Raw genomic sequence first — 26,024 nt, forward strand, 5'->3', positions numbered from 1 at the left:
GTCCTTATGCGTTGATATGCATGACAGTCAGTGATACAGAGCTACGTCGACTACAGTCACTGGCCAGAAACTGTCACACTACTCTCACAAGTATCAAGTTAATCAGAATACCAGCAGATAACTTCCGTTTATTACTTTCAATATAAAAGTATCCTTGGCAAATTTCTACGGTACAAGTTCAGGAGCAAGGCTTAACCTACACCAGAGGGACTTTGAAAGTTCGATTTTCTCTTTTTTTCTTTTATATTATCGGCTTTTACTTGTGTGCTCCAAATGACATCATACTCATTCTCCTGCATACATTTTTAATCATTGATAAATTCATTTTATATCGGGTGTTGTGATGTAGGCCTAGAAGTCGAATCTACAGACCATAATGGCCTTTACACTGCTACACTGTTAGCTGTTCAAAATGATTAATTTAGTTAGTTAAACTATAGTTGATGTGATCACGTACAACGCGCTCTATGCAGTTTAAGTTCACCAATTTATTACTGTTTTGTCACCAGAAGTCGTGCCAATTTGAAGTGTCTGCAATGCCATAATAAGATTTTGAAACCTTTATTTTTAAGGAAAAATTGCCCTACTTCCGGTTTTCTATTAGCGAACTATGTCTAACTCGACACAGCTCTTACTCTCAGCCTCGGCAAACATAAGTCTCTGTGTTTGGCTGGCAGGCTACGGAAGACAACTGAACACTAGTACCGACTGATTGTATTTACCTCCAACTATAACAAACCGAACAGTCTTTCTTTTAAAATATTTTACAATCTGTCGGTGCCTGCCACATTTGTTCTGCCCGGGTTTAGGAACAGTTTAAGTCGCGGTGTTCCAATTTTCAGCAGAATAAATAACGAACAAATAAAGCGAAATAACGGACACGCTTTGGGTGAAATGTACGGTTATGATTACTGTCTTTTGAGGAGGGTGTCTAACACAGAGCTGTAGTTTCTCTTCAACAAGCGAGGAATGCAATCTGAGCATCAATGTTTCACTGGGGCAAGTGGAAGAAGAGGATGGGAGCCAATAGTTCTTCAAAGAGACCCGTTTTCGATGAAAAGGAAGATGGTGAGTGATGTTCAGAGCGGGTTCTCTAAAATTCTAGCAAAAATGACTCTCCTTTAAAAAGTTGCAGCTTAGCTTACAGTTTGTCTGTATTTCATTTGTAATGTATTTATTTCGCTGGTTATCTTTGGACGTTAGCACTAGCCCGTAATGCTGACATAAGTTGTGCGGTGACACCGAAGTTGTCAAAGTTTCTAGCAGGAATTGAAATGCTGGCAGACGAACCATGTTGCTGCTCAGACAGTTTGGAGATAATCCTACAAGACGGCGTGTGTCGACATTTAACAAAGGCTGTTTTTGTGCTTCGGAAACGTTGGAGGCGTCAAGTCCAGCTTCCTACTTTAAGACAGCTAAACCATCTGTCAGTTTTATTATCTTGAGACGTTGATTAAAAAGAAGCAAACTAACCTTAAATTTGTACATCAAACCCACTGACGCCCACATAAAGCACACTGACAACATGGTTCCACTTCAACTTAGCGTGTGTGTCCGCTGATAAAAACCAATCGTTCTCACGAGGCAGAAGAGAGTAACATTACTACTCAGTCAGTGGGAAATATCTGCTCATACTGTGAGAGGATACGTCAATGCCTCAATGAACTCTTTGAAGTATTTGAAGACAGATAGTTAATTGCATAATTAAGACAAGATTAGTGTCATGCATGGAAGTAATGTTCATTTGTGATTTCTTGTATGGGAAGTAAGCCTCTTGGAAGTGCACCCAATGAGCTCAGCACTGAATCTGTGTGATAGACTAAAGAAATCCAGCGTTGCCACAGGGCTGCAGTCAACGTGCTGGCCAAGTTACAGGCGAAACTTGAGTAAATGAGGTCATTTCACTGCAGGGATGTGGTTTTATATGGTCTCCGTGTGTTAGTGTGTGCATGTGTGTTTAGTACATGTTCTCACATGAAAGGATAGCCCAATAGCCTTCAAGAAAAGTGTGCAGCTCTAATTCACATTACTATCTAGGGGAGTGGTTATTGAGAAGAATAGGAGTGGCCCTACAGCCTTAAGTGGTATGTTCTCTCATTCTTGCAGCAGCTGATTAAAGCCAAGACCTACTTTGGCTAATATGTTAAGGTTTAGACTGTTTTCTGTCTCTGTAGCTGTTCTGTGTGATTAAAGGGGAAACCTTGAGGCTCAGGGCTGAACTTCTTAAGGCTGAGATGGTGTGTGTGTGTGTGAGAGAGAGAGAGAGCCTCTACCATCTTTGTCATACAGAAGTCAGTTTCCATACCTTCCTTTCATCAATATGTGGCAGTTGCTTCACCTACAAAACACTTCTGACTGTTGTGTGCCGCACCATCATGTCTTCCTTTGTCTTAGCTGCGTAATGCACAAATTGAGGTCCACTGTGTTCTTTGGCGCAAATATGCCTTTGATGTAACTATACGTTGTTGCTATTACAAGGGATGTACTTTGGAGCGTGTTAAAAAGAGATGACTGTTAATGTCTGTCTGATCACCTTGAACACCTACGAAGCGCTGATTCTGCACATGTCTACAGTCTTTGTAAAGCAGCAGCAGCAGCTTCTCTTTTACCCTGTTCATCTTTCAAAGAGCTGCCTCGCACTGATAACAGTCTGAGCAAACTGTGGTGCATTGCATTGTGGATGCTGACTTAGACTCTCTTGCTGCCTGTCAGGTCTCTTAGAAACAGTATCTCTTGGCTTCTTGGAAAACAGCATATGGCCTACATTAGGCAGTAATATTAGAGCAGCGTTTGGCTCAAAAGGCTGCAAACATAATCAAGCGGTCAGGTTGATGCCCAAGCGTAGCTGCCAAAACGGCTTTTTTGGCAGGTAGTTTGATTAGCAAAGGAAAGCTGTGGAATTGATTGAGGTGCACATCCTGCATGTTTCTGCATTGCTTTTCTCACTGAAAGTCTTTGACAGCAGCATCCAGGGTGAGAGAGGAATAAAAGTCAGTGCTAGATAAGTGGTGCTTAAATTGTCTGGTCTGGACTATGAGACACTTATCAGCATTTGGAAGAAGGCTCTTCTGTTTTTTTCTTTGGCTGCTAAACCAGTGAACATGTGTGTGTGAGTGTCCATGGGGACGTGTCAGTACATAGCCATAGCCCTGCTGCCTATCATGGGATCATCAGCAACTGAAAAAATACAGTCTGGTGGCGCTTCTACAGCCGTCAAAAGCACAAGTCTGAACCATTGTGCCAAACTGAACAATACTAAGTAGAGATTTAGCAAAAAATAGTGTAATCTCCTGTGAACGAGGAGTCTCAGTCAGCACAGATTTGAAAATGAGTGTGGTTTCACAGACTCACAGTCAAGAGCTGGGGAAGTGGGTTGCCCACCTCGGATTAGAAGGCGTTAACATTTTTTTGATATAGAAATTTTGTAACACAGATGAGTTCCCCCAATGGCTGAATCTGTGTCATCAATGCCAGTATTTGTGAATCCAGCCTGGCCTCACCAAATGACGTGTGACTAACATGCCAGTGACTTATGTCGTTTTGTCTCTTATCAAAGCACCTTGTTTCTCATGTCATTTTAGGCTCAAATACCGTAGAGGGAAAAAATATCTGGTGACTTAATATGAATAGCGAGAAAGTCCACACACGGAGGAGGTTCAGGTGGTGGATGAGTCCAACAAACACGGGACTTCCACCCAGAAACAAAAAATAAAGGTTGACCTAATTTAATTTAACTTATGCTTGTAAGTTAAATTGCGTAACGTTTGAACTAACTTAACGTCACGTAGGTCACATTATTTATGTGATTTTTGAACAGTTTTTTTTCCCCGAAACTCAACTAATCTAAACAAATTGTGGGTGGGCATCACATCACAAAAACACGTGAAATGATGTGACGTGACCTCGAATGTTGCATGTTAAAAGCCATCACACGAGGTCAAAATTGTCAGATTTTGTTATTTGATTGATTTATGAATGAGTGCTTGAATAGGTTCTACCATCCAGTGTTTCACAAGGAAGCCAAATCAGCTTAATGTTTTGTAGCATTTTTAAAATTTTTTTTATTTATTTATTTATTTTTTTGTCAGTCCTCATACAACCCCTCAGATGTGACCTCTTAGGGGGTCCTGAGCCCTGATTTGGAAACCGCTGTCCTACACTATGTCCTCTGTGAATAATAATGATGGACTGTGAGCAGCTGTGTGTCCGGATTCCAACTGTGTTCTTCTTCTTAGTCGAAACTGTTGAAGACATTTTTTCAATCAAGAAATATCAAACAAGTGCTCCAGTTTCTTACAGGATTAGCATCTACAGGATTTTCTTCTGGCCAGAGTACAAGAACAAGTGAGCACAATACATCACTTGGCCGATGGTGACATTTGGTAGGTATGGATAGATAGATAGATAGATGGATAGATGGTTAGGGAAATTCAAGCATCCAGTAGCACATTACAGCAGTGTAGGTTAGTCAAAAGTAAACAAATGAGCTAACAAACTAACTGTTAGTAGGAGAGATTTCGATAATAAAACTATACTAATCATAAATAGACTAAACATATGCTAAATAAACTAACATATGGTACATTAAGTATAGTAAAAGAACAAAGAAAGCAGGTCGACCAGATTGACTGTGTGTATTAATGCAAGAGACGAAAATCTACCGTATAAACAGCTGTAAAACTGATTACTACCCACAACATAAGTTTTAAAGTGAACCATGAGTTATAAAGTGAATCATGAGTGATGAAGTGATTAATTGTGCAGAACATATAAGGTGCGTAATGGAATAAATATCCTCAGATTTTACGCCAGATGTGACTCAGGCACAAACTGTCGCTGGGATCGTGACCCCTGAACACTCAGAGATGTGTTGTAGAGTCAGATGGCCAGGGGTACAAACGAGTTCCTGAGTCTGTTTGTGGATATTGCCAATATTTGTAAAAATAAAAACCGCATGACTCCTCATTCAGTTGAGAGAATGATCATTAAATGAACTAATAAAGAAAACAGTCATTAACTGCAGTCCTGATGTAAATGAGAAGCTGACTGACCCAGTGTGTATAGACTCCTTAGTTTATCCATTAACCAGGCTCTGGACAAAGGAGCTCTTGAGTCTCTCCGGTTCCTCCTCTGAACTTGGAACAGCACTAGCTTGTTGCATTTTGAAAGAGGACACTTGTGAACGTGCTACAGAAGTACAGAATTGACAAATGCCTGCTTTAATTTAACTGAAGCTCTTGTTGTACTTGTTATTTTTGGTGCAAAGGACTTACAGTATTCAGAAAGTGTGCTTGACTGTGCAAGTAGAAGATGCTCTTAATTGTGTTGTGCCTTTATTGTGTCGTTACATTGTTGTGTGCATTTGATCATCCTTGTTAAGCCAAAGGCAAATTTCCACTTCTGTGGCCGATAAACTTCTATTCTTTGCATGGGCGCGTAAGCGTGTGCCTGAATGTCTGAGTGTGTGCGTGACTGTTCTTCCCGTCAAGGATAAGTGTATGAGGCAATGAAAGCAGATTTGGTTGAGGATAAAGATAGATGCAGAGAGAGATGGCTGATTACTTGCACTGAATACTGAGGCTCTCACTTTCTTTCATCTCTGTTATATACTCTCAATTTCCCTCACTCTCTTTATTCAGCTTCATGGCTGCCTGCAGCTACTGGCCTCTTGCCATAGCAGAGGGCTGCCATAATTGGTCTTAGCAGCAATGCAATAGGTGGGGAATACTGTCCTGATCTTCTGATCTCAGAGCAGTTCAGATTGCTCAGTGTTCCACTAGAAACTTAACACATGGAGTAACCAAATGTACAGCAACAGCTCATTTCCAAAGTACCAAAGTGTCACCACTCTCTCATAAACGATGTGATTTTTCTGGGCAATACTGAGATTTATGTTGCAGTTATTTTCTATAAATTAAATTATAGTGTTTTATTTGCCATCTAAATAGCATAATCATAAACTTATTTTATTTCTAGATGTGAAGGGTGGGCAATCTGGCCAAAAAAGAGAATAATATCGCAGTCTGTTAAATCACAATCACAATCTACAGTCTAAATTTGGAAATGGGAGACTATATTCAGACTTAAAATAAGCTACAAATCGCTCCATTGTCACTCTGCTGATGTGTTCATGTAGCATGGATCTGCAGTCAGTGAGGTTATGTGAAGTTTGGAAACAGAAGTAAGAGCACATTAAGTATTGGGATTTCTAGTGTTGCTTGAAAATTGTGGATGCCTTCAGAATCGATCTTGAACTAAAATCATCAATTTGCCCACCCACACTCCGTGAAACTAGAGGTTTAGGTTAAAATTGTTCATGTGTTTACATGAAACTTTACAGATGGGAACAAGACAAATCTGCTGTTCCCCCTTTTGTTCAGACAGATTTCCATCAGTCCTGGTTTGTGACGGGCCAGCGTCATCCATTTATCTAATCATGTTTGGATTTAATACGACATTCTTTGAGCCAGCGGGGTTTGAGCTTGAATAGTTGGGTTCTGTTGTATGAAATAGGCTATTTAAAACTGCACTAAAATCTACAAGCTGACAGATGTCAGGTAAAGCATCAGATTAAGTGTAAGAAGTGACAGCAATTGGAATAAATTGTGTATGAACAGCTGAACAGTTCCATCCCTGATCAAAGATGAAGACCTGAGGCTTGAAAAGATATGAACTGTAAGGAGCAAGAGGAGGTGACATGTCATTTGGAGTGGAATCACAGCAGAGTTCATATGTAATCACTCGAGTGATTACATGTGAACGCACACATCAACCCTCAGTTAAAGAATAAGAAATGAAAGAAGTCAAAGCGGCTGAAATGTCACATTGCCTTAATTTCTGTCGGAAAAATCAACTAACGATTTAGCTCGCGTTTAGGAAGATTTTAGAGTAGAGCTACACTTTGCATTTTTCATTAATATTCCGTTACAATCATTACATTGCATAATATCAGACAAGGTGACCACTTATGGTCATAAACTGCTGGTAAGTCATGTTTGTTTGTACACCTGACTGACTGTACCCTGTGCTACCTTTGACCGCTTTGCGTAGCAGTCATTCTGACTCGTGATAGTCAGAAAAGCACAGGTGTCTCAGTACCAGCACTGATGATTGTCTGTTCTCTTCAGTTGTCCCAGTAAGCCATGACTGCGACAGTCAGCCAGCATGCACTATACCAGCACCCTGAAAATGAAGGAGCTAAATGGAATTTAGCCATCATTCATTTGCACCTGTGCATTTCCTTCTGCCAAAATGTCTTCCATGTAGCAGACATTCAGTGCTGTCTGTCTTGTATGGGCAGAGCACATATCACTTTCTCCATGTTCTTTCTGGTTGCTTTCCCTAAACATTAGGCACAGCATGTCATAAATGCAGTCCATAATGTCTCTTGTGTAACTTTTTGTCCATCTCCCCAGTGTTATGTAATCGTTGTTTGCTTCAGGTGATGTGCAGGTGATGACAGTTGTAGCAGCTCTAGTGCCAGAGCGAAGCAGTCTTCAAAGAGATGAACTCAGCTTGGTGCTGAGGTGACAGCAGAGGGAAGAAAGGTCGCTCTTGCTTGTTGAGGTGTGTGTGTTGTGTCTGTACCTGTTTCTGTGCAGGGAGGAAGGGATTAGGAGAAAAGGAATGTAATTGAAGTGGGCTCGGGCTGGTGGAGGTGGTGTCTGTGCAGATTCATACACCTGCTGATTGTTTTGTCTTTCTCTTCTGCTCGTTTCAGCACTGCATTTGCACTTTCTCAACCTCTCTAAAGGATCTAAAGTCATCAGCTTTATTGTTGACCATAAATCCCCTCATCTTTGTCATGGGAAATGTAAGACTGGAATTTGTTAGGTGAGCATCTAATAAAGCAAACAAAACTGTTACCTGTAGGCACCCGTGCAGCAGTAGTGAGGTTAGGTCAATATTTGGCTCTCAGGCCGCACACTTCTTTTGTGGAGAAATATATTACTGCTTTCAGCCTGCATGCAGTTCATTCCCGCTGCTTCAATTACTGATCTAGATTCATGACAGAGGTAAGAGACGCTGCACTCTCGCTTAGCCAATTCCTGTGGGAACGCTGAATTAAACTGTAAGTACACTTTGACTGTGCCCATGCTGAGGCAATCTCGTAGAAAATGAGAAAGATTGGAGACGATAAAGTCTGGGATCGCAAATCACAAAGTCAACACAAGTTGCTTGACAGACTGACAGATGTAAACCCTCTGTAGTTATGCAGTGTGTGTGTGTGTTTGTGTTTGTGTGGAGTATCTGACTGTGTGGGGAGGTCTCTGTGCAGTGTAGTGAGACAAACCCTGGGCCCCTACATTTAATTTAACAACCAGCACAGATATTATTGCCCATGGAAACCAATTAAAACCAGATAATGTCAGTATCCCTTGCATTGTTTCTATGTCAAAATTCCTTCAACTTTTAAGAACACTACGCTGGCTGGTTAGCTGTATATCTTTTCTATAAATTTTAAATATAGGCATTGCCTTTCAGGGAAAGTGTCTGTCAGCTGTCGCTGGCAGATTTCTTCTTAAGCTAACATTAGCTTAATTATTATTATTCTCCAAGAAGGGTTTTTGCCCATGCTGCACACACATGCACATTACTTCATGTGGAAAATGTTGACAGACCTGGCCTGGTTTGATACACTTGTTAAGCTATGATTGGACACTTGCTGTTTGGAGGAGATATTTAGCAATTCTAATTGCAGTAGTTCCATCTCTCTGATTGCAAAATTGTGAAGCCTTTTAAACTTTTTAGAAAAAGATCACATTTTCTTTTATGGCCGTCCGTCTGAGATTTTTTTTTTTTTCAGGAAGCTATTTGTAACTGAGAGAATGAGGTCAGAGGAAGGTGACCGTGTTCTTCAGTAACGGCGGGACGGGACAAGACTGCCATCCTCTTTGATGTCAGAATACCACGCCGCTCACAGCCATTGTACTTCTCTATCTACAGCTCACTTGTGTTGCCACAGGGGTTGTCACACTCATTATGTTTACATGCTAACAAGAAACAAGGTTATTGAGGGAAATCAGGTTAAGGCAGGAAATCAGAGAATGTCTTTACATCCGAGTTAGCCTAAAGCCTGTGTTTACATGCAGCTGGTCAGTAATCCGATTTCTCCCCTACCCCCAACCATATTTTTTTTTTAACCAAGGGCTTTGGATTTGATTATTTTGGACACTATGATGCACCACTGCTGCAAGTAATAATCTTTCTTTCATCCAGCTGCACAAAGCAATACTTTCCCTGCCTGAAGTCTTGGTCATGTACAAGTGCTTTTGTAAGGAGGAAGACAGGAAGAAACCTGTCAGGTTTTCTGTCAGAAATCTAGCCAAGGTGACCACATTTTTCTTAATGCCTTACCTCATTTAATTACACTGTGTTTCTCATTTACATAACACTTAAGATCTCAGATTATTGCAGCCAACGGTGACCAGTATTCTTATGCACATCCAGTCACACTTACTCACTGGTGGCACACAAACACACACATCCATGTTTTCATTCTTGAGACTCTCTACAGTGAATGGCCGCTGAAATGTGGCACTATTACATCTGACAGAGGCTCCTCCCTTCCAGCTGCACATTACACCCCTGGGGAGTGTGTATGCAAACAAAGCTCCTTCACTTTGTATATCAGAGATCTATAAAAAACAGCCACACTGTCACTTACAGGTGTTGAAAAAGATGTGTCTCACTCTGTAAAAAAAGGTGCTGTGCAACAATGTAGGACTTTTGAAATTTGGGTTTGGGCTGAGACATCGTATGAGTGCGCACCTGACTGGTGAACTGGATGTACAGCTCTGGTGCTTGTCCTAAATACCTGTGAAGACTGGAAGTCAGGTGTATCTGGGCCAGAACACGATGTGTCCTGCCTGTGCTGCAAATGGCAGCTGCGAAGGAGAAAGAACTAGGCCAAAGTGTCCTTTTCCTCTCACCTTAAACACACACTGGATACACACGGCTGCGTTCAGACCAATTCAGGCTTTGCGGCGTTCAGCGTGAGGTTGTGTGCCAGGGTGGGAGTGTCATTACATGGCCCACTTGTAAGAATGCATCCACTGCAGATGGATGCACTTTTAAACTTTCAAAAGTAATGTTTCCGACATTCTTCTTTAAATCTGGTGAAGTTTCCTCATTCTTTGGTGGAGGTGTTTTGGATAATTGGTTTCAGAAATATTTGTGTTTCTGTCTCTTGTCCTAGTTCCTGCTGTCAGAGCAGTTAAATACTGGAACAGTAACCACTTATATTGTTGATATATTTATAAAGTTGTGAAGCTGGGCAGCATTCCTGCAGAAACTTAAAATATGTGATAGGATCATTACCAATACTGTGGGCCAACTGGTGTGATCGTCGACTTACATGATTGACCACCACACATGATGTTTTAGATAGACAGATAGATACTCATTGATCCCGAGGGATTCAAGGGAAATTGTTAAAAAGTTGACTCTGTTTCAGCTTTTTTTTCCACATCCCCTTTGGCCACAGGCTTAACCCACCACCCGCATTCAGATGAATGGTAGTACTTAGTACTAGTGTTTTCACATCAGCGCCTGATTCGGTCTGAATACAGCCTTAGAGACATTGTCATACAGGCCATTCTTCAGCTTAGGCAAAGTCTGGTAGTGCTAAAGTATTCTCTCTTCTCTTGGTGGGAATAATAATCTGTAGTGTTGCATCAATGAAGGTATTTCTTTTTCTTGAGGTATCATTCCTGTCATTTGCTAAATTATGGTGTACATAAAATAAAAGGCTTCCTTCTTGGGAATCATGCATAAAACATATTAAAAGAAATAGTTCCTTAAAATGGGTACAAATTGGGATGAGAGACATTTTTGTGAATAATTTGTAGCACATGAGCACTGTCCTACTGAAGCACATACTACACTTTTGTGTTTTGCATGTATTTATTCATATAAAGACCAACTGGTGTTGGCAGTGCAGATGCATTATTCACTTGTCAGTGTACTTATCACCTTTGAGGGGCTGAAAATAAAGAGTGTTGTATGTTTATTTTTTTCTATACTCAATACCTGAGCGGTATGGAACAGAGCAGTAAAGATATCTATTTGTAGTATACCATCACAATCTTTCTTTTCTCTTGCAGTCCCTTTACCACATTCACTCCCACCACCTCCCACCAGGCTCTAAATAGATCCCAAATGTATCCCTTTGTGAACAGTTGAAAGGTTCGTATGGCGTTTTGGTCAATTCCTTCATGTGGTGCGGATGAAGAAGAGTGGTGGTAGCAGTTAGAGATACAGCTCTTAATTGGAAGAGCAGGTCTGAATGGAATATAGTAGAAACAGGGAGTTTGACTAAAGCATTTACATAGTGTCATTAGCTCAGGTTTGGGAGCCTTTCTGCAGCACTGTAGAAGAATGGAACATTTCTCATAATGCCCAAAAATAAAGCTGATGGGACTGAATTAAAAACAAGCTTAACGAGCTGTCCCCACCAACAACTAAAGCTGTAACAATAACTATAATTTTAAAAATTGTTCTAACTCAAGTGGAGTCCTCACCACAGCTATTATGACGACACCAATGACGAACGATATCGGTGGGATCATTTTCAAAGTGACTTGACGAACCAACACCGACAGCCAATCAAAATCCACCTGTGTAGTGCTTATAATATTGTTTTCTAACTGTAGGGGACCTCTTTTATGTAAAATAATTGATGTAATTCAGGAAACACTTTCTAGTTGCCCCTAGCTGTTGTACAAAATGATATTAGGATGGAAATTATTCATAAAAACATCATCTTACCTGAGACACACTGCCAGACGATATTTGGTGCTGACGGGGTCTCCCATGTTTGCTTTGTCCTTATTCCCTCTCTCACAATTGCCAGGACACTATTAATTCAATGTTGACTCAAAATGCAAAAGCATGAAAGCTTGAAAAGACAGCAACTCTTGTAACTAGAGTGTTGGATTCATTCCTTCCATCTTTGGAGAATTTTGTGCCTTTGTTTTTGTATCTTTGTTCAGCGTACAGTAGTAAATGTACGTATCAGTTTACCGCTGGTTAAACATGATTCAGCACTTTACTGGTAAACTTGCTGACACAGCTGAGTGCTATCGTTCATCACTGTGTATGCTCACGTAGTTAGTATTATAGTTATTGTTCTTGGCAGGGAATATTCCATTTACACATGGTATGATGGAGAATATTGATATTTGTATAGTCCCTTTTCATTCTTAACAAAAAGTACCACAGAACACCTTATCATTAATGAAAATGGATTTATTGCACCTTAAATCATTGTGGACGATTTGTATGCCTTGTTTGACAAGAACAATAAGTCATAGGTAGTTCACCATAAGTCCAGCACCACGCTTCCCCCGTGTTTTATTAATGAGCCAAAACATGAAGAATACACAATGTGCTGGCCCAGGAGTTGTGAATCACAGAGAATTAATTATGCCAATGTAGGGAGATGATGTGGCAGCACTGTAACGCAACATAGACAGAGAGAAACGCACACGCAAACACACACACACACACACACACAAAGAGACACATTGCTATGGTAACCTCAGAAGTTTTCACACGGTCCAGATGATGTTTCTTTGTGACAGTGCTGTGCATGCGAGAGTCCCCATGCGGTAGTGCAGAATATCCTCTGAAGTGTTCTTGTCTTGCTCCCCCTCCGTCTTGACAGCCTTTAGATGTACGATACAGCCTTCCGTAGTGATTTCTCTGTGTGTAGAGGTCCAGTTTCGAGGCTCCTCTTTCATTCTCTGCAACATGGCTCTCTGTTTGTGAGGATTTACTTCACTGCTCTGGAGCTTATTCATACCTCATTCAGCTTTACAACTGAGCAATGCCATGCATGCTCCCGCATTCTGTGCACAAAGTTGATGACTGACTTAACATTGCATTGCGACTGTAATTGTGTGTGTTTACATTTGTCTAAATTAATGGGAAGTGTATTTCCAGGGGGCTTGATGCAACACTGATTTTTTTTTTTTTTCACAAGTGGGTCAGAAACCTACTTGCCCGAAAACAGTTTTCACTTGCCCCTATACAGATTGTTTTATTTATTAGCAATTATTGCGTTGTCATGTTAAGTCTTATCTGCTTTGCTCTAAAACTGGGCCAAACTGCACAATACGTGGTTAAAGCTTTACCCACATGCTCTACCAACACTCAACTGAACTCCTGCTTTCAGGATAATTGAAATTGCTTCAGCTCATAAATGTCTTTACATGTGCAACTCTCAAAAGGGTTGGAAGTGACATGGCTCATTCCTTCACTTCCATCATCAACCCCGGAAAAAGGCGTATTTAATACTTTTTATTTCTTACTTTCCCTGGGCAAGCAGGCAGTCGTGACTGTAGAGCCCTGTGTGAGCGCCTTGTGAAACTGCAGCCCAAACACATCTTGCTCTGACAATACAGAGCAGGGCAGGAAACATAAAAGGTTATGGATATAATCCTTTAGATTCAGTTCAGTTGATTTGGCAAGACCTATGATAACTGTGGTAACAGCAAGTGTGGTTTAATGACCCAGAATTCAGAAGGGAACACTCCTTGAACAGCCCTGTCAAAAACACAACAGATGGACAACTAGTGCGTCTATTTACAGTACAACCAAACAAACTCATGTAGTTGTAAATGAACTCACTGTAATCACAAAGTGATATCGTGCAGGTACAGAGCCAGGAGTTTTCTACACAACAGCAGGGCACAGAAAAGTTGGTTACCTTACTGAGGAGGTGTGCAAATTGTCGCCTGCAACTCCTCATCTGCTTCTTTTTTCCATTACACCCATGCAGAAATTAAAAATGATCCACTCTCGGAAATTCATAAAATGACTGTGATTTATCAGCAGTATTTGTGATAAGCAATCCCTGTCACGATCGCAATGACAAATACACTGGGTTCCCTGTGGAGAGAGTTGACAGTAAACAGTGAGGCTGATGTAAATTGAATGAAACTGAAAACAGTAATGCACGATTATGTGCTGTTGTGTTCCCTGTGAATCTCTCGTGCATGTGAAGGCAAAATGAATCCAGCCTTGGAATGGCAGAATCCAGCACTAACAAAGGACGTTACTGTAAAGAGATGTAATATATTGAATTGCAAAGTGTGTAACATGAAGGTCTCATTGAAAAGCTCAGGGAAATGGCTGAACACTGCTTTGATGGAGGGGGGCAAGTTGACCAGATGTTTGTTTGAAAACCAGTGAGCTCATCTGAATTTTCTCTCGGAAAGGCTTGTGTTTAAAAATGGCAGATTACGATTAGTGTCAAACAGGATTTGATGTTTATAAAAATTTTTATGTTTTAAGTTTACATCATTTTCACTATATTAGCATTTCCAGTTAGAAGAACGATCAGTGGGTATATGCAGAAGGAAAAAAGTGACCCACAGACCTTAGTAGCAAACACAAAAAGCAAAGGTAAAACTAAGGGAGCAGACTTAAAACAGACAACCACAAGGAAGAAAGATATGGATAATTTAACAGACAGAGACATGGAAAATAAGATTACTGGCCAGCATCTCCATCCAGATAAGTCTGGGGAGAGACAGGCCAAGTGAATGATGGATGTAGAAATAAACAGGCATGACTGCTCAGGGAGGAAATCTGTAGTTTCTATCATTTGGAAATGAAACACCCAATAAAACTTTGGCAGTTGACGTTCGCATCCCTGATCTGTGTCCTCTATTGATCTTCCTTAGGCTCCAGCAGTTCACGTCCGTTCTAATTTGGTGAGTAGCCTTAGCAACAAGGTACAGTACATGAATCACGTGCCCTCCGAGTTGTTTTTGAATAGGGGTTGATCACATTAGTGAAGTACACAAACACAGTCAGGCGAAAAAAAATAAACAAAAAAAAAACAAAACAACTGCCACATCAAGCCTTAATGGCTGCTTTAATTTTCCAGCAGTATGATTCTTTTGTGTCATCATAAAAGCTATCCAGCAGATGAAGATAAAGAAAAAAAAAAGAAAAAAACACTCTCAGTGTAATTAATGCACAATGCAAGGAGACTCAAAGACGGTATAACCACATGACAGAGCGCCCGCAGGGACTGCCGACTCACTAGTGGAATTGAAAATAGTGTTGCACCAGCACGCCCTCTGTACATATCTCCGTCCTTGTCCAATTATCATTTGAGATCCATAGCTGAAATTGTGATGCCTGTAAAGACAATACGCTCTGTAGTGCTCTTGAATATTCATGAGATGCCCTGTTTAGAGAGCCTGCAATTAGGCTGTGTTAGTGCTCTAGTGTGCAAGGAGAAAATGATGATGATGGCTGCTCAGTGATGATAGTGATTTAAGTAAACAGATTCATCAAATGTGGCCTTCAGTGCACTTCAGAGGCACTTTCCTGTTGTGTCGCTTTGAAATTTGAGACAGCAAGCGTTTGCCTTCACCAGTTACAATGTAAACTTTAGCTATGTACAAATCTCTTAAATAAACAGGGAAAGACTGTGCTTTAATGAAGTACTTAAAGAGGCAGTGGTTGCATTTTTGCCATAAACAAGAAATGTATTAGGAAACCATGTGTAACCTTTTCTTTTGATGCTTATTTCTTCTAGTATTCAGCAAATACAGCCATGGCAACGGCTGCACATGCAGATGTAGCCTTTTAAACTTCCTACATTGCGTTATTTTTTTTCAGCTTCATTGCTGAAACACGCATTGTCTTTAAGAGAAATACACATACTCGTCAGTACTGGAGAAGGGGTTGAAAGTGAAAGCGATTCAAAATGGGAGCCATGTTAGTCCAGGATGCTGCGTCTGGTTAATGCCTGGTCACAGGAAAACAGTTAGAAATGGGATTCTGGCCAAGCAACAGAATTTCAGACTGTTGTGCCGCACTTTACAGAGACCTGCCTCCACCACAAAGTCTCAGATCAAACGAGGGTGGGGGAGGGGGGGGTGGTCGAGGGGAGGTGGACTTTGATGTTCATCAAACCTGATAAGGACACTGACACTGTTTTCCCAAATATCAAACTTTTAATGTGAAGATGCCCACCATACTAACGTCCTCTTGTTGCTGCTGTTTACATTCGCCCAAACTCAAATTTAAAAAGTGCACAGGATACAACAAAATTTTCATTTTCTTTGTGCAACCCTGTGTTGCATAAGGACAAATAGATAAATCCTTGAAATGTGCTTTTATTTAAACAAAAAGCACCTCAAAGAGCCTGGTCTTAGACTTTGAGCTGCTAAAGGACGCGTGCTGCCAGTGATGAGTATTCAAACCACCATATTCTCTTCATCACCATCCAAGGCACATGCAGCCTTTCCTGTGCTGATCAAAAGAACATGTGAGTCTTTTTCCCTCCCATCCTGTAATGAGAGTCCCATCAATAAAGATCAAAGAAGATCAGTGCAAGGTCAAGATCAAGATGGCCTTTAGTCGTTCTGTGAGATAGCTTGTGAGATGGAAAATGCCAATAGCAAGATGTCTTAGATTTACAATGAGTTGAATCTTACCGTAAGTCTTCCTACATCTGCCTCTCGATGGATTTGATTAGATACTCAGTATCAAAGACCCAAGTCCGTCGCAGTAGCAGCTTGACTACCACAGACCGTGAAATATGGCTTACTACTTCGATTAAATATTCAGTAGTCACGTGGGAGAGGAAGCGGCTGTTTTTTGTAGCGCAGTTCTTACTATGATCCTAGTGGCACTGTGTAGTGTCACATGTACAGTCAAGTGTCACATGCTCTCAGACTCTGATCCTTCTGCCAGTGTCTGTGCAGAGATACTAAACTACTGATGCAAGAGCAAAATATGTAGCCCAGGCGCTGCCTACTGCTGATTCTATAAAGCTGCCAAGCATACAGCATAGTGTTTATGTGCACTGTGCATGCAAATGGAAACCTGTCAGCAAAATTTGAAAAATAGCTTGTATACTGGCTGATAACATAGCACGGAGGCAGACAGTATGGGATCGGATTAGAAGCAGAGGTGTATTCTCCAAAGACAGAACAGGAAGGGATCGATGCTAGGAGGTTTTTTGATCCCTGTCCAATGGGCTTATCCACACAGGGTGCATTCACTCAGTGTGATTTGATGGCTTGGTTGCACTCTAAATGTACTGTGCATTAACATTTCAGAGTTCACTTTCTGTGCTCTGTGTCAAACTGCTTTACATTTTGAAAGGATTCAGCCTTCCTTTGATGTTTATTAATCATTACACTTTACCGATATTTCAATATTCAAATTCATTTTACAATTGTTGAAATAGCGTTTCATTTGGTGCCAGTTATGCTGGGCTTTGTGCAAACTGTGTATCCATGTACAATATAAGGATACACAATGTGATTTTTTTTTCACTTGCTACTGATCACTGATGATAGCCTGATAGCAAATAGAGTCATGTTTTCTGGATGTTGCTGTTGAGTTTTTTAATTTTTTTTTTTTTTGTTTGTTTTTTTTTTTGTTTGGTGCTCTGGTGCCACAAGTCAAGTGCCATCTATATTATATAACTATATTATATTAAGGAGAAGGCAGACAAAAGGCAGCAAGTCTTATCCAAACAAGCTAGATGGATAAATAACACTATAGGTAAGAGGAATAGTGTGTATTTTTGAATTGCCCGTTTAAATGTATGTATTTTCTGTTTTTACCAGTAAGTAAGTTTTCATTCACCTTCACTGATTAAAATCATCATTAAGAATTTCCTTTATTTGTCCCACAGTGGGGAAATCATACACCAGTTAGCTTAGCAGAGGCAGGTTTTTAAATGGTAGTATTTTTACATGGAATGGTAACAATGACAGTACTTCAGTCTCTGCTTTTCCCATTTCAGCCCTCTCGACACAACACTTTCACTCGTGAATGGAACGAGCATGATGAGCCATGGCTTCGTTGTATTAAGTGATGTTGCGTAGATTAATAGCCTCAAGCTCTGACATCAAAGGTATTAGGTTGCCCCCCATTAGGATAGCGCTTTGCATCCTTCTTATTCCTTGGTAGCATCCTACAGCTCAGCTTGATGCATCTATTTCAGGTGACAGTGGAACAGCATCATTGGTCCAGTTTATTGATCGTGTGGGGTTTCTCCTCCAGTTAGATATAGCCTCTTTGGGGAACCTAGGGTGAAATTTGAGGCCACATCGTGGAGAATGTGATGGTGTGGGTGTTGTTGTTTTTTGTGAAGAATGCTTCAATACTTAATTTTAACTACTTTTTACATCTGTTCTCGAAGGACAACTTGTTGGGTTTGGATGGAATGATGATGTGCCTTAACACTAAATAATTACAGAAATAAATGAAGAAACTATATGACAAACGTTCATTCATTTGTTTGTCTCCATTTTGGATCAGTTTTTAGCACACCGTGTAGTACCATTAAAAAAAAAAGTGAATACATCTGACTTTTCTCAAACAAGTGACATTGCATAACATAAACTCACAACCTTGAAGCGCCAAGCATCTGTTTGTACTGAATCACACCACAGCTATCTAAACTCCAGGTTCTTGTGTATGAGTTGAACTCATAATTCATCAGCATCTGCGCTCTTGATAAATTGCCACTCCTCCTCCCCTCACTCAACTTTCTTTGTGCCGGGAGCAGCGACTGTGATGGTGATTAATAAAGAACGTCTCATGAAAATTACATTATCTTCAGATTCATAATTAATACCAAAATATGACTATAGAAACTTGCGCCACATACTAATTTCATATACTTTTTTTGTAGGTGTCAACATGTCCTGCCTCTCCATGTCTTACCAGCTGTTAATTGCAGTCTTTTTTTTGTGTCACTATATTCATTTTTTTTTTTGACTGACACTCATTCGACTTGTTGCTTAAGCTGTAGATTTGTTTTGTCTTACTTTATAAAGATTCTGAAGTTGTAGAAAATGGCAATGTCTCTGGAGACCCCTCTGCAATTCAGTACTTCCCAGGGTATAATTAGCAAGGTTAATGATCTTGTTGCATAATGCATTTCTCATGGTCTTGAAGGTGTCCTCCACATGGTTCACCTTGTTTAGCCTCTACACTTCTCTCTTTTATCACCCAGTGAAACTGAAATCATTATTGAAAAAAAGCTAAGCTTTTGATGAGGTTGTATGAAGCTCCTAACTGTACCACACCAAGGTTATTGGCTTGTTGTCATCAGCTCCTGAGATTGAAATATTTGAGAACGGTTTTATCTTCCTTTCAAAGTTTCCATTTGTGGTTTTGAAAGACTTCAATGTGCCAGACAAATGGGAAAAATTCCTATCAAATGTTATGTGTGATAGAAAATAATTTGCAGAGACACAAAGTGTTGGTAAGGGTGATAAGGGTGCTCGGATTGAGTGGTCACCGATCAATCAGCCAGTATTCATTCTAAATAATTTGAATAATTTGATTAGTGGTATCTATTAAGGCTAATCAGATAAACATGCGAGACAGATGCTGTTGTACCTCACTAAAATGCTACCACAGACTGCAGGTGTCCCATCATCCAACCAAATCCTTAACCAACCAGGCTACAGAAAATGCGTTTGGGATGAACAGACCGTTGCTTAGCAAATGATAGACGGAACTGATCACTGACCACATCGGAGCTCATCTTCCGTCTCTGTGCTCTACTCAGTTCTCCCCACACAACTTGCTGCAAAGCCCCTCAACAACCTTTTCACTCGTGCTGAATATTTTCGATTTTGCTCCTACGCCTTGTATTGACTTTGTATATAGTCATGCCACACGAATTAGCTTCATGTTTGGTGTGAACACAAGGGAATTATTTTCATTGGACATTATGACCAGAAAAGTTTGAATATGTCTGACACATTTTTTCGGTAAAAAAAAAAAACTGTAATTACCAGAACAAGGAAACTCTTCTCCCTTGGTATCACCACATTCTCTTAGCAGTGAAACAGTTAGTTGAGTCGTACGCTAATCAACAATTTTCATAATCCATATTAGTATTATTATTGGCCATTGAGTGCACCAGGAGAACTTCAGGTGGCCTCTCCAGCTGATTGGCCCAGAACTGTAAAGTGAAATAGATGAACAAAAGCGAAACAACACGGGCGGACTTCTTACAACCTGAGCTGCTGCTCCTCACACTTTGCAACTCTACTTTATGATTAAGTAAAAACAAGAGTTCTTCTTAGTGAGGTGTGAATTGTGATTTTGGCTCAGTTACAGGTTTTCAGTGCATGGACACACATACATACTCTCACACTCACACTTCCCATGCCCCTTGACATGGGCTGTATGCCAATATCAGCTCCTCCACAGGAGCCAATCACCCAGTGAGGACCCCTGTGGAGCCCACTCAGCATATCATCCTGATGTGTCAGCAGCTCCCAGCCCCTACAGGGGAAAAGATGTCGTTCCCCCACTGTCTCCATGGTAGATCAAATTCACTCACACTACCCGCTGCCGTTTGCTGCAGGGTTTAGTCTTTTGTGCAGCATCCACTGAAACCTGAGAGCAGTTGATGGAGCCAAACGTAGTGACTGCAGATACTATCCAACCACACTTGCTGTCAACTTGCTGGATTCTCGAGTTCCACTTGACCACATGAAAAGATGCAAATTACAAACACCATCAGCGGCATTTGTTGACGTCAGCGTGTAAAATGGATGCCCCCTGTCTTTGAATCATTAGACTAAACACCCACTGCAGCAACTGTGCAGAAATTAACCACTTGAAGTTGGGAAAGAAAAATGCTGCATATTTAAGGACACTCACTGGCAGCACTTGTTGAATTGCAGGTGAATGGTTAATCACACAGGATTTGTTAATGAAGTCCACAGGTAAAGAGGAAAACTCTTCTGTGAAGTCATTTGTTTGCCGAACTAGAAGCACTTCACTCTCAACCTGGTCAATTTCACTGGTCAGCCAGTCTGGAAACAGTCTATACTGGGATTTAAATCAGTGTAAAGCCTGTATGTAGTCCTATGCTGTTTTGAACATAATTCTTCCTCCCAGCATGTGGGAGCCAGCCTGGCACATGGGGAGGAGGAAGACAGTCTGTAATGCTGAAGTGATGGTTAGAGGAAACGCTATGTCTGCTCTAATTATCCCCTTAGAATAGAACTATGCCCAAATCTCTTTTGCCCCTGAATCTCAAGAGCAACTCCTTTTCACCAGGCCAGTTAAGAGGAGGGCGGTGCTTTTGTTTCGCTTCCCGTTACTCGATGACTCATACTTGGAGGAAGCGCTGTGATACTGGGGAGATCGATGGATGGGTTTTAAAAAAAAAAAGGTTGAGGTGGATGGTTAATTATGTCATTTGTCATGAAGAGTCATATTCCAATAATTTAGTGAGAGTGAGTTTAAATTTCTTAGGTTTCCTTTTTTTAATCAATCAACATCAGCGGCCACACTGGAAGGACAGCCGTCATGGGACTGACATATGATAATTGTTTCAATTAAGGGGACACTGTGCACATTTTCAGACTGTCTCTCCTGAAGAGTGAAAAAAGACAAGCTGAGAGACGAATTCAAACCCTCCTTTCTTTCTCATCTTCACATGCCTGACTAATCACTGAAGTGAGAGTGACTATCGGATTGTTTGCAGGACACCCGATTCCATCTAAAGCTGTTTAACTGTCAAGCATTTCTGTTGGAATATGGTAGCATTCAGCATGTGCCGCTCAACATAATCAGTGTTAAAGTTAGGTTAATGTTGACATGGGAGCTAGACAGAAACACATCATCATTCTCATGTGAAAGAGGAAACGCTGAACCTATAAACCCACCATTTTGTATATGCATGTTTTTCCCCACAGCTCTCTTTATTCCTTTTAATCGCTCAAAGATAGCTATGTTCATGGTGTGTTGGCACCAGGGTGCAGCCAGAGCCATGGCATACGCGCGGATTAGCCATGTACAAAAGACTGAGCAAGGAGAATCCACACTGGATTAGTCTATCTTCCAGACAAAACATACAAACCACATCTTGTCTTTTGTCTGGAAGCAAAAGGCATTGTGGGGTTTACCTCCTCATTCAGCCTGGGGTGCATAGGTCAGCTGGCAGTGGGTCTGACTGTAGGAGCCCAGCATGTGCCTTCTTCTCTCACGATTGCTTCTTGTCTACACGGACAGGGGGCTGAGCAGATCAGGATGGCAGCTTCAGAAGCTGACTGACTTTTAAGGAGGAGCTGCATGAGTTAGCATCTTGCCTGCTGTGCTCACATCTGCCCGCGGCACTGCTACACACACACACACACACACACAGAACAGAGGCAAATATCAATCAGTAACACAGATGACCAGGAGGAAGTCGGATAGCGGTAGCACAGCAGCTCATCAGCTCACATGCCCACATTATAGTGCATTTAGAATGTGTTAACATGGTGACTTATTTCTCTTAATCAGTACCAAAACACTTAAAAAAATGTCTCATTCCTTTTGTCCTGAAATGTAGCTGAATTCATACTGACCGCCTCCTTCTTCCCCTTTGTCTCTCTTTTTCTTCACAGTGAATTTTGACCACTTCCAGATATTGCGGGCCATTGGGAAAGGGAGCTTTGGAAAGGTAATGTAACATCCATTTTTCATGCAGTGGGTGTGTGTTCTGTACCTTCAGTTACCCAGCACCCAGTCATTATCGCTGGTAAAGAACAAGGCCAAGCAGAATGGGCTGTGGGAGATAACACTAGTTCTTATGCTATTATGCCACTGAACAGATAAATAATTATTATATTTTAATAATAGTTATCAATAAAGCCTATATAATTCCCTCTATAAAGTCACTTAGAGGAGAGCCAATTTACCTTTCATGTCATGTCAGCCAACCTGTTGGGAGTTTTGACCCCACGTCTCCATTTAATTACAGAGTAGCACAATAGTGTGGCTGCATTTGTCATCACGCTCAATGGCTGGGCTGAGTACAACAGGGAGGAAAACTTGGCGTGTGTGTGCTGCATATTGTGAAACCAAATTACCGCAGTTCTTTTCATCCTAGTCTCAGGTGCCAATATCATCATTGGTGGCCATTGTTGATGAAACAGACATTTTTGGATTAACTTGTGGGCCATTTGTTAGTTGAAGAATTCCTTTGTGTCCATATTGAATGCCTGTAAGAGACTTCAGTAATGAATTCAGAGCAGTGTGTGTGTGTGTAATCACAATTGGGCTCCAGAGATTGGAATAGTTTATCTTCATTTTGAATCCCAAATATCACGGCTAATATTTGTTCATTATACTCGTGTCTGTGCACGACTTTGCAAATTCTTCCTGCTTTTCTCCTCTGAAAACACAATCTTTTTTCAAAAACATGTCCCTCTGTTATATGGAAAGTCATTGCCCAATGCTGAATATATTACCATGTGAATTTATGTTAATTTTTACTTATTGCTTTGTTCCCTCAAGCTGCTGTCACTTCCCTTATGATACTGAAAGGAATCTGCAGTAAGCCGGGAAATACGCTGCATGCAGGTCTAGCTTTAATGACTGAAACAGGGCAGCCCAAATGTTTTGAAAAATGATTTACACTCACATCAGTTTTTTTCCGGGGGCAATAAATGCCACATGTAAACAAATATTTATTTGTGCTTTTGGTTTAAAAAATGCATCTATAAAGAAATAAGTTGAAATAAGTTGCTGTTTCTTTCTTGGCGCTGGAGAACCGGCTTCCTGTTACATAATACCTGTAACACAGTCATGTTCGCACACTCTTTTATGAGGCACGTGTGCTCACAAAGACACGTTAAGCTCACACAGTCAGACAGATACTCGCAGAGACATCCAGATAAAGTTTGTCCTTGTTGGAGGTCATCCTGTCTCGTGTTTTTTGACCCACTGTGGTCTCACTCTGTGTTCCTGCTGTTTCTGAATACTTATTGAATACTTACCATTATGCTAATAGTTATAATAGTTTCTGACTAAACACACAGATGCCTGCATTGGTTTGTGTCCATTACAGAAATAAAGAAGATCAATAAACCATGTTCTCTAATTGGCATTCATTACAAGACAAAGCAAATTATGAAAAAGAATACATAATGTTGTAAGTCTTACAAGATAAGATTTGCATAGATTTCTAAGATTTCGATTCCAGTTGGGACACCATGTATAAAACTTAAACAAATACAAATATTTGCAAATGAACTATGCTCACTAACAACAGTTTTATTAAGTGTTCCTGAGTCCATGTACTAATACCGTTTATACAATCACCAGTTTCACAAAAGGGTGAAACTTGCTTCAGCCTTTCTTGTGAACCGACTGAGCCTTTCGAGGACGCTCCTTTCAAAGCCAGTCATGATATTACAGTATCACCTCTGAACCTGTTTGCCTGTGGAATGCTCCAAAAGTGTCGTCAAATTCATCCATCCATTTTCTATACCGCTTATCCGTCAGGGTCGCGGGGGAGCTGGAGCCTATCCCAGCTGACTACGGGCGAGAGGCGGGGTTCACCCTGGACTGGTCGCCAGTCAATGTCATCAAATTCAGAATAAGCAAATATTAACAAAAATCAGTGACGTTGCTAACATTAAATATATTGTCTTTGTACTGTTTTCAATTGAGTCTGCATCAGAACAGCTTAACAAATTATTACATTGTGTTTTATTTATGTTTTACACAGCATGCCAACTTTTTTGTGATCTGGATAGTGTTTTTTGCACCAAGAAGTTTAGAATCAACTTGGTATCATATCCTTATTCACACCATGAAATTAGGTTCTAATGATTTTTAAAAATCTAAAATGGTGTGTAAAAAAAAAAAAAAACAAAACAAATCAAAATACCAACTTAAAGATGTGGGTGTGTCTCTGTCTGTCTGTGCGTGTGTGTGTGTGTGTGTGTGTGTGTGTGTGTGTGTGTGTGTGGGCGTGGTTGAGAGAAATGCACAGAGTGAAGGACAGACTCAGGCACAAACACAGAGAGGTATTTACCTCACGCTGTGAAAGATGATCTGTATGTTCCAGCTTGTGTAGGTACTCCAAGAAAATGTTTTTTTTTTTTTTTTTCCTGTGTGCGGTAGTGTATATGTGTGTGTTTGTGTTGATCTGTGAAAGTGTGGGAATGTGCGTGGTGGGGCTCATTCTTGCACAGTGGGGAGTCTTGAGGTAGGTTGGAGCTGAGAAAGAGGAGGCTGCCAGAGGGGAAGCAGAGGAAAGCTCCATCTATGAAAGCCATCTGCAGACCTGCTCAGCACTCTTTTTTCCCCTGTTCTTTCTCTTTATGTCTCTCCTTTGATATAAACATATACAGTATGTACCGCATTAGCACTGGTGTCTGTCTTGACTGCCCTTGAACACAAGAGCTTCTTCCTCTGTCATCTTCCCCGTCTTAAAGCTTGTGCAGTCTGGTCTTGAGGTCTCTTATTACATTGTGGGATTTAGAGCAATCCCACACTGTCTGCTTTTAACAGTTGTGTAGGATACATGTTAAAGCATTAAGTTATTATTCAAAAATAGTGTTCTTGGATCACATAGTGTGTTGCACTGACAGCTAATTTACAAACCAACCGATCAGAATATGACATGATTTGACACATAATAAATTGGCAGTTGTCTGTTAGTGCACTGTATTTGGTGCCAGTGTAGCTGTACAAACTATTGGCAGAAGCTAATTAGTAGGTTGTACTTAGTGCTTCTGCTTCTCCTCTGCATATGTAGAAAACCATCATTTATGTCTTTATGTACCCAGTAAATACAAATAAGTGTACAGCAGGTCTTTTATTAACGGGATGGGTCATCATAATAATAATAATAATTTTTAGACTTAATCTGTGTCAGGATTGGGAAGTAGAGAAGCCAAGAGGTTGTGCTTGCTTTTTTTTCTGTAGTAACGTTATCCCAAGATCACAGGTTTAATTATTTCGTTACCAACAGGTTTTTTTTTTATCTCAATAACAAGAAAATGAACCCTTTATCATGAGAAAAGAAAAGGTTGTTTCCTCTTATTACTTATATTTTTTTTTATCAAACATCAGGGATGCCATGTCAACATGCTCAGATTGGATCTTGACAACTTTAGCTACTGATTCAAGTTTAAAAATATCAGAGCAAGAATTACCCATCATCGAGCATCAGGATCTAACAGACGCAGAAACTGGCACATGCGTTTCTGTTAGACACATTCAGATCAGTCCTC

At 40.6% G+C, this 26,024-nt stretch overlaps 1 protein-coding gene across 1 annotated transcript in view; it reads left to right on the forward strand.

Moving 5' to 3' along the window:
* Nucleotides 1–616: 616 nt before the first annotated feature.
* Nucleotides 617–26,024, forward strand: part of LOC124065750 (serine/threonine-protein kinase 32C-like) — a 70,338-nt gene continuing 44,930 nt past the window's right edge. Inside the window, exons 1-2 of the mRNA XM_046401447.1 lie at nucleotides 617–1,068; nucleotides 22,404–22,459. Of these exons, the coding sequence (XP_046257403.1) occupies nucleotides 987–1,068; nucleotides 22,404–22,459 (138 nt within the window). The 5' untranslated portion in view covers nucleotides 617–986. The remainder of the gene's footprint in view (nucleotides 1,069–22,403; nucleotides 22,460–26,024) is intronic.

The sequence above is a fragment of the Scatophagus argus genome, chromosome 10 (genome assembly GCF_020382885.2).
Source record: "Scatophagus argus isolate fScaArg1 chromosome 10, fScaArg1.pri, whole genome shotgun sequence".
Lineage (NCBI taxonomy): Eukaryota > Metazoa > Chordata > Actinopteri > Scatophagidae > Scatophagus > Scatophagus argus.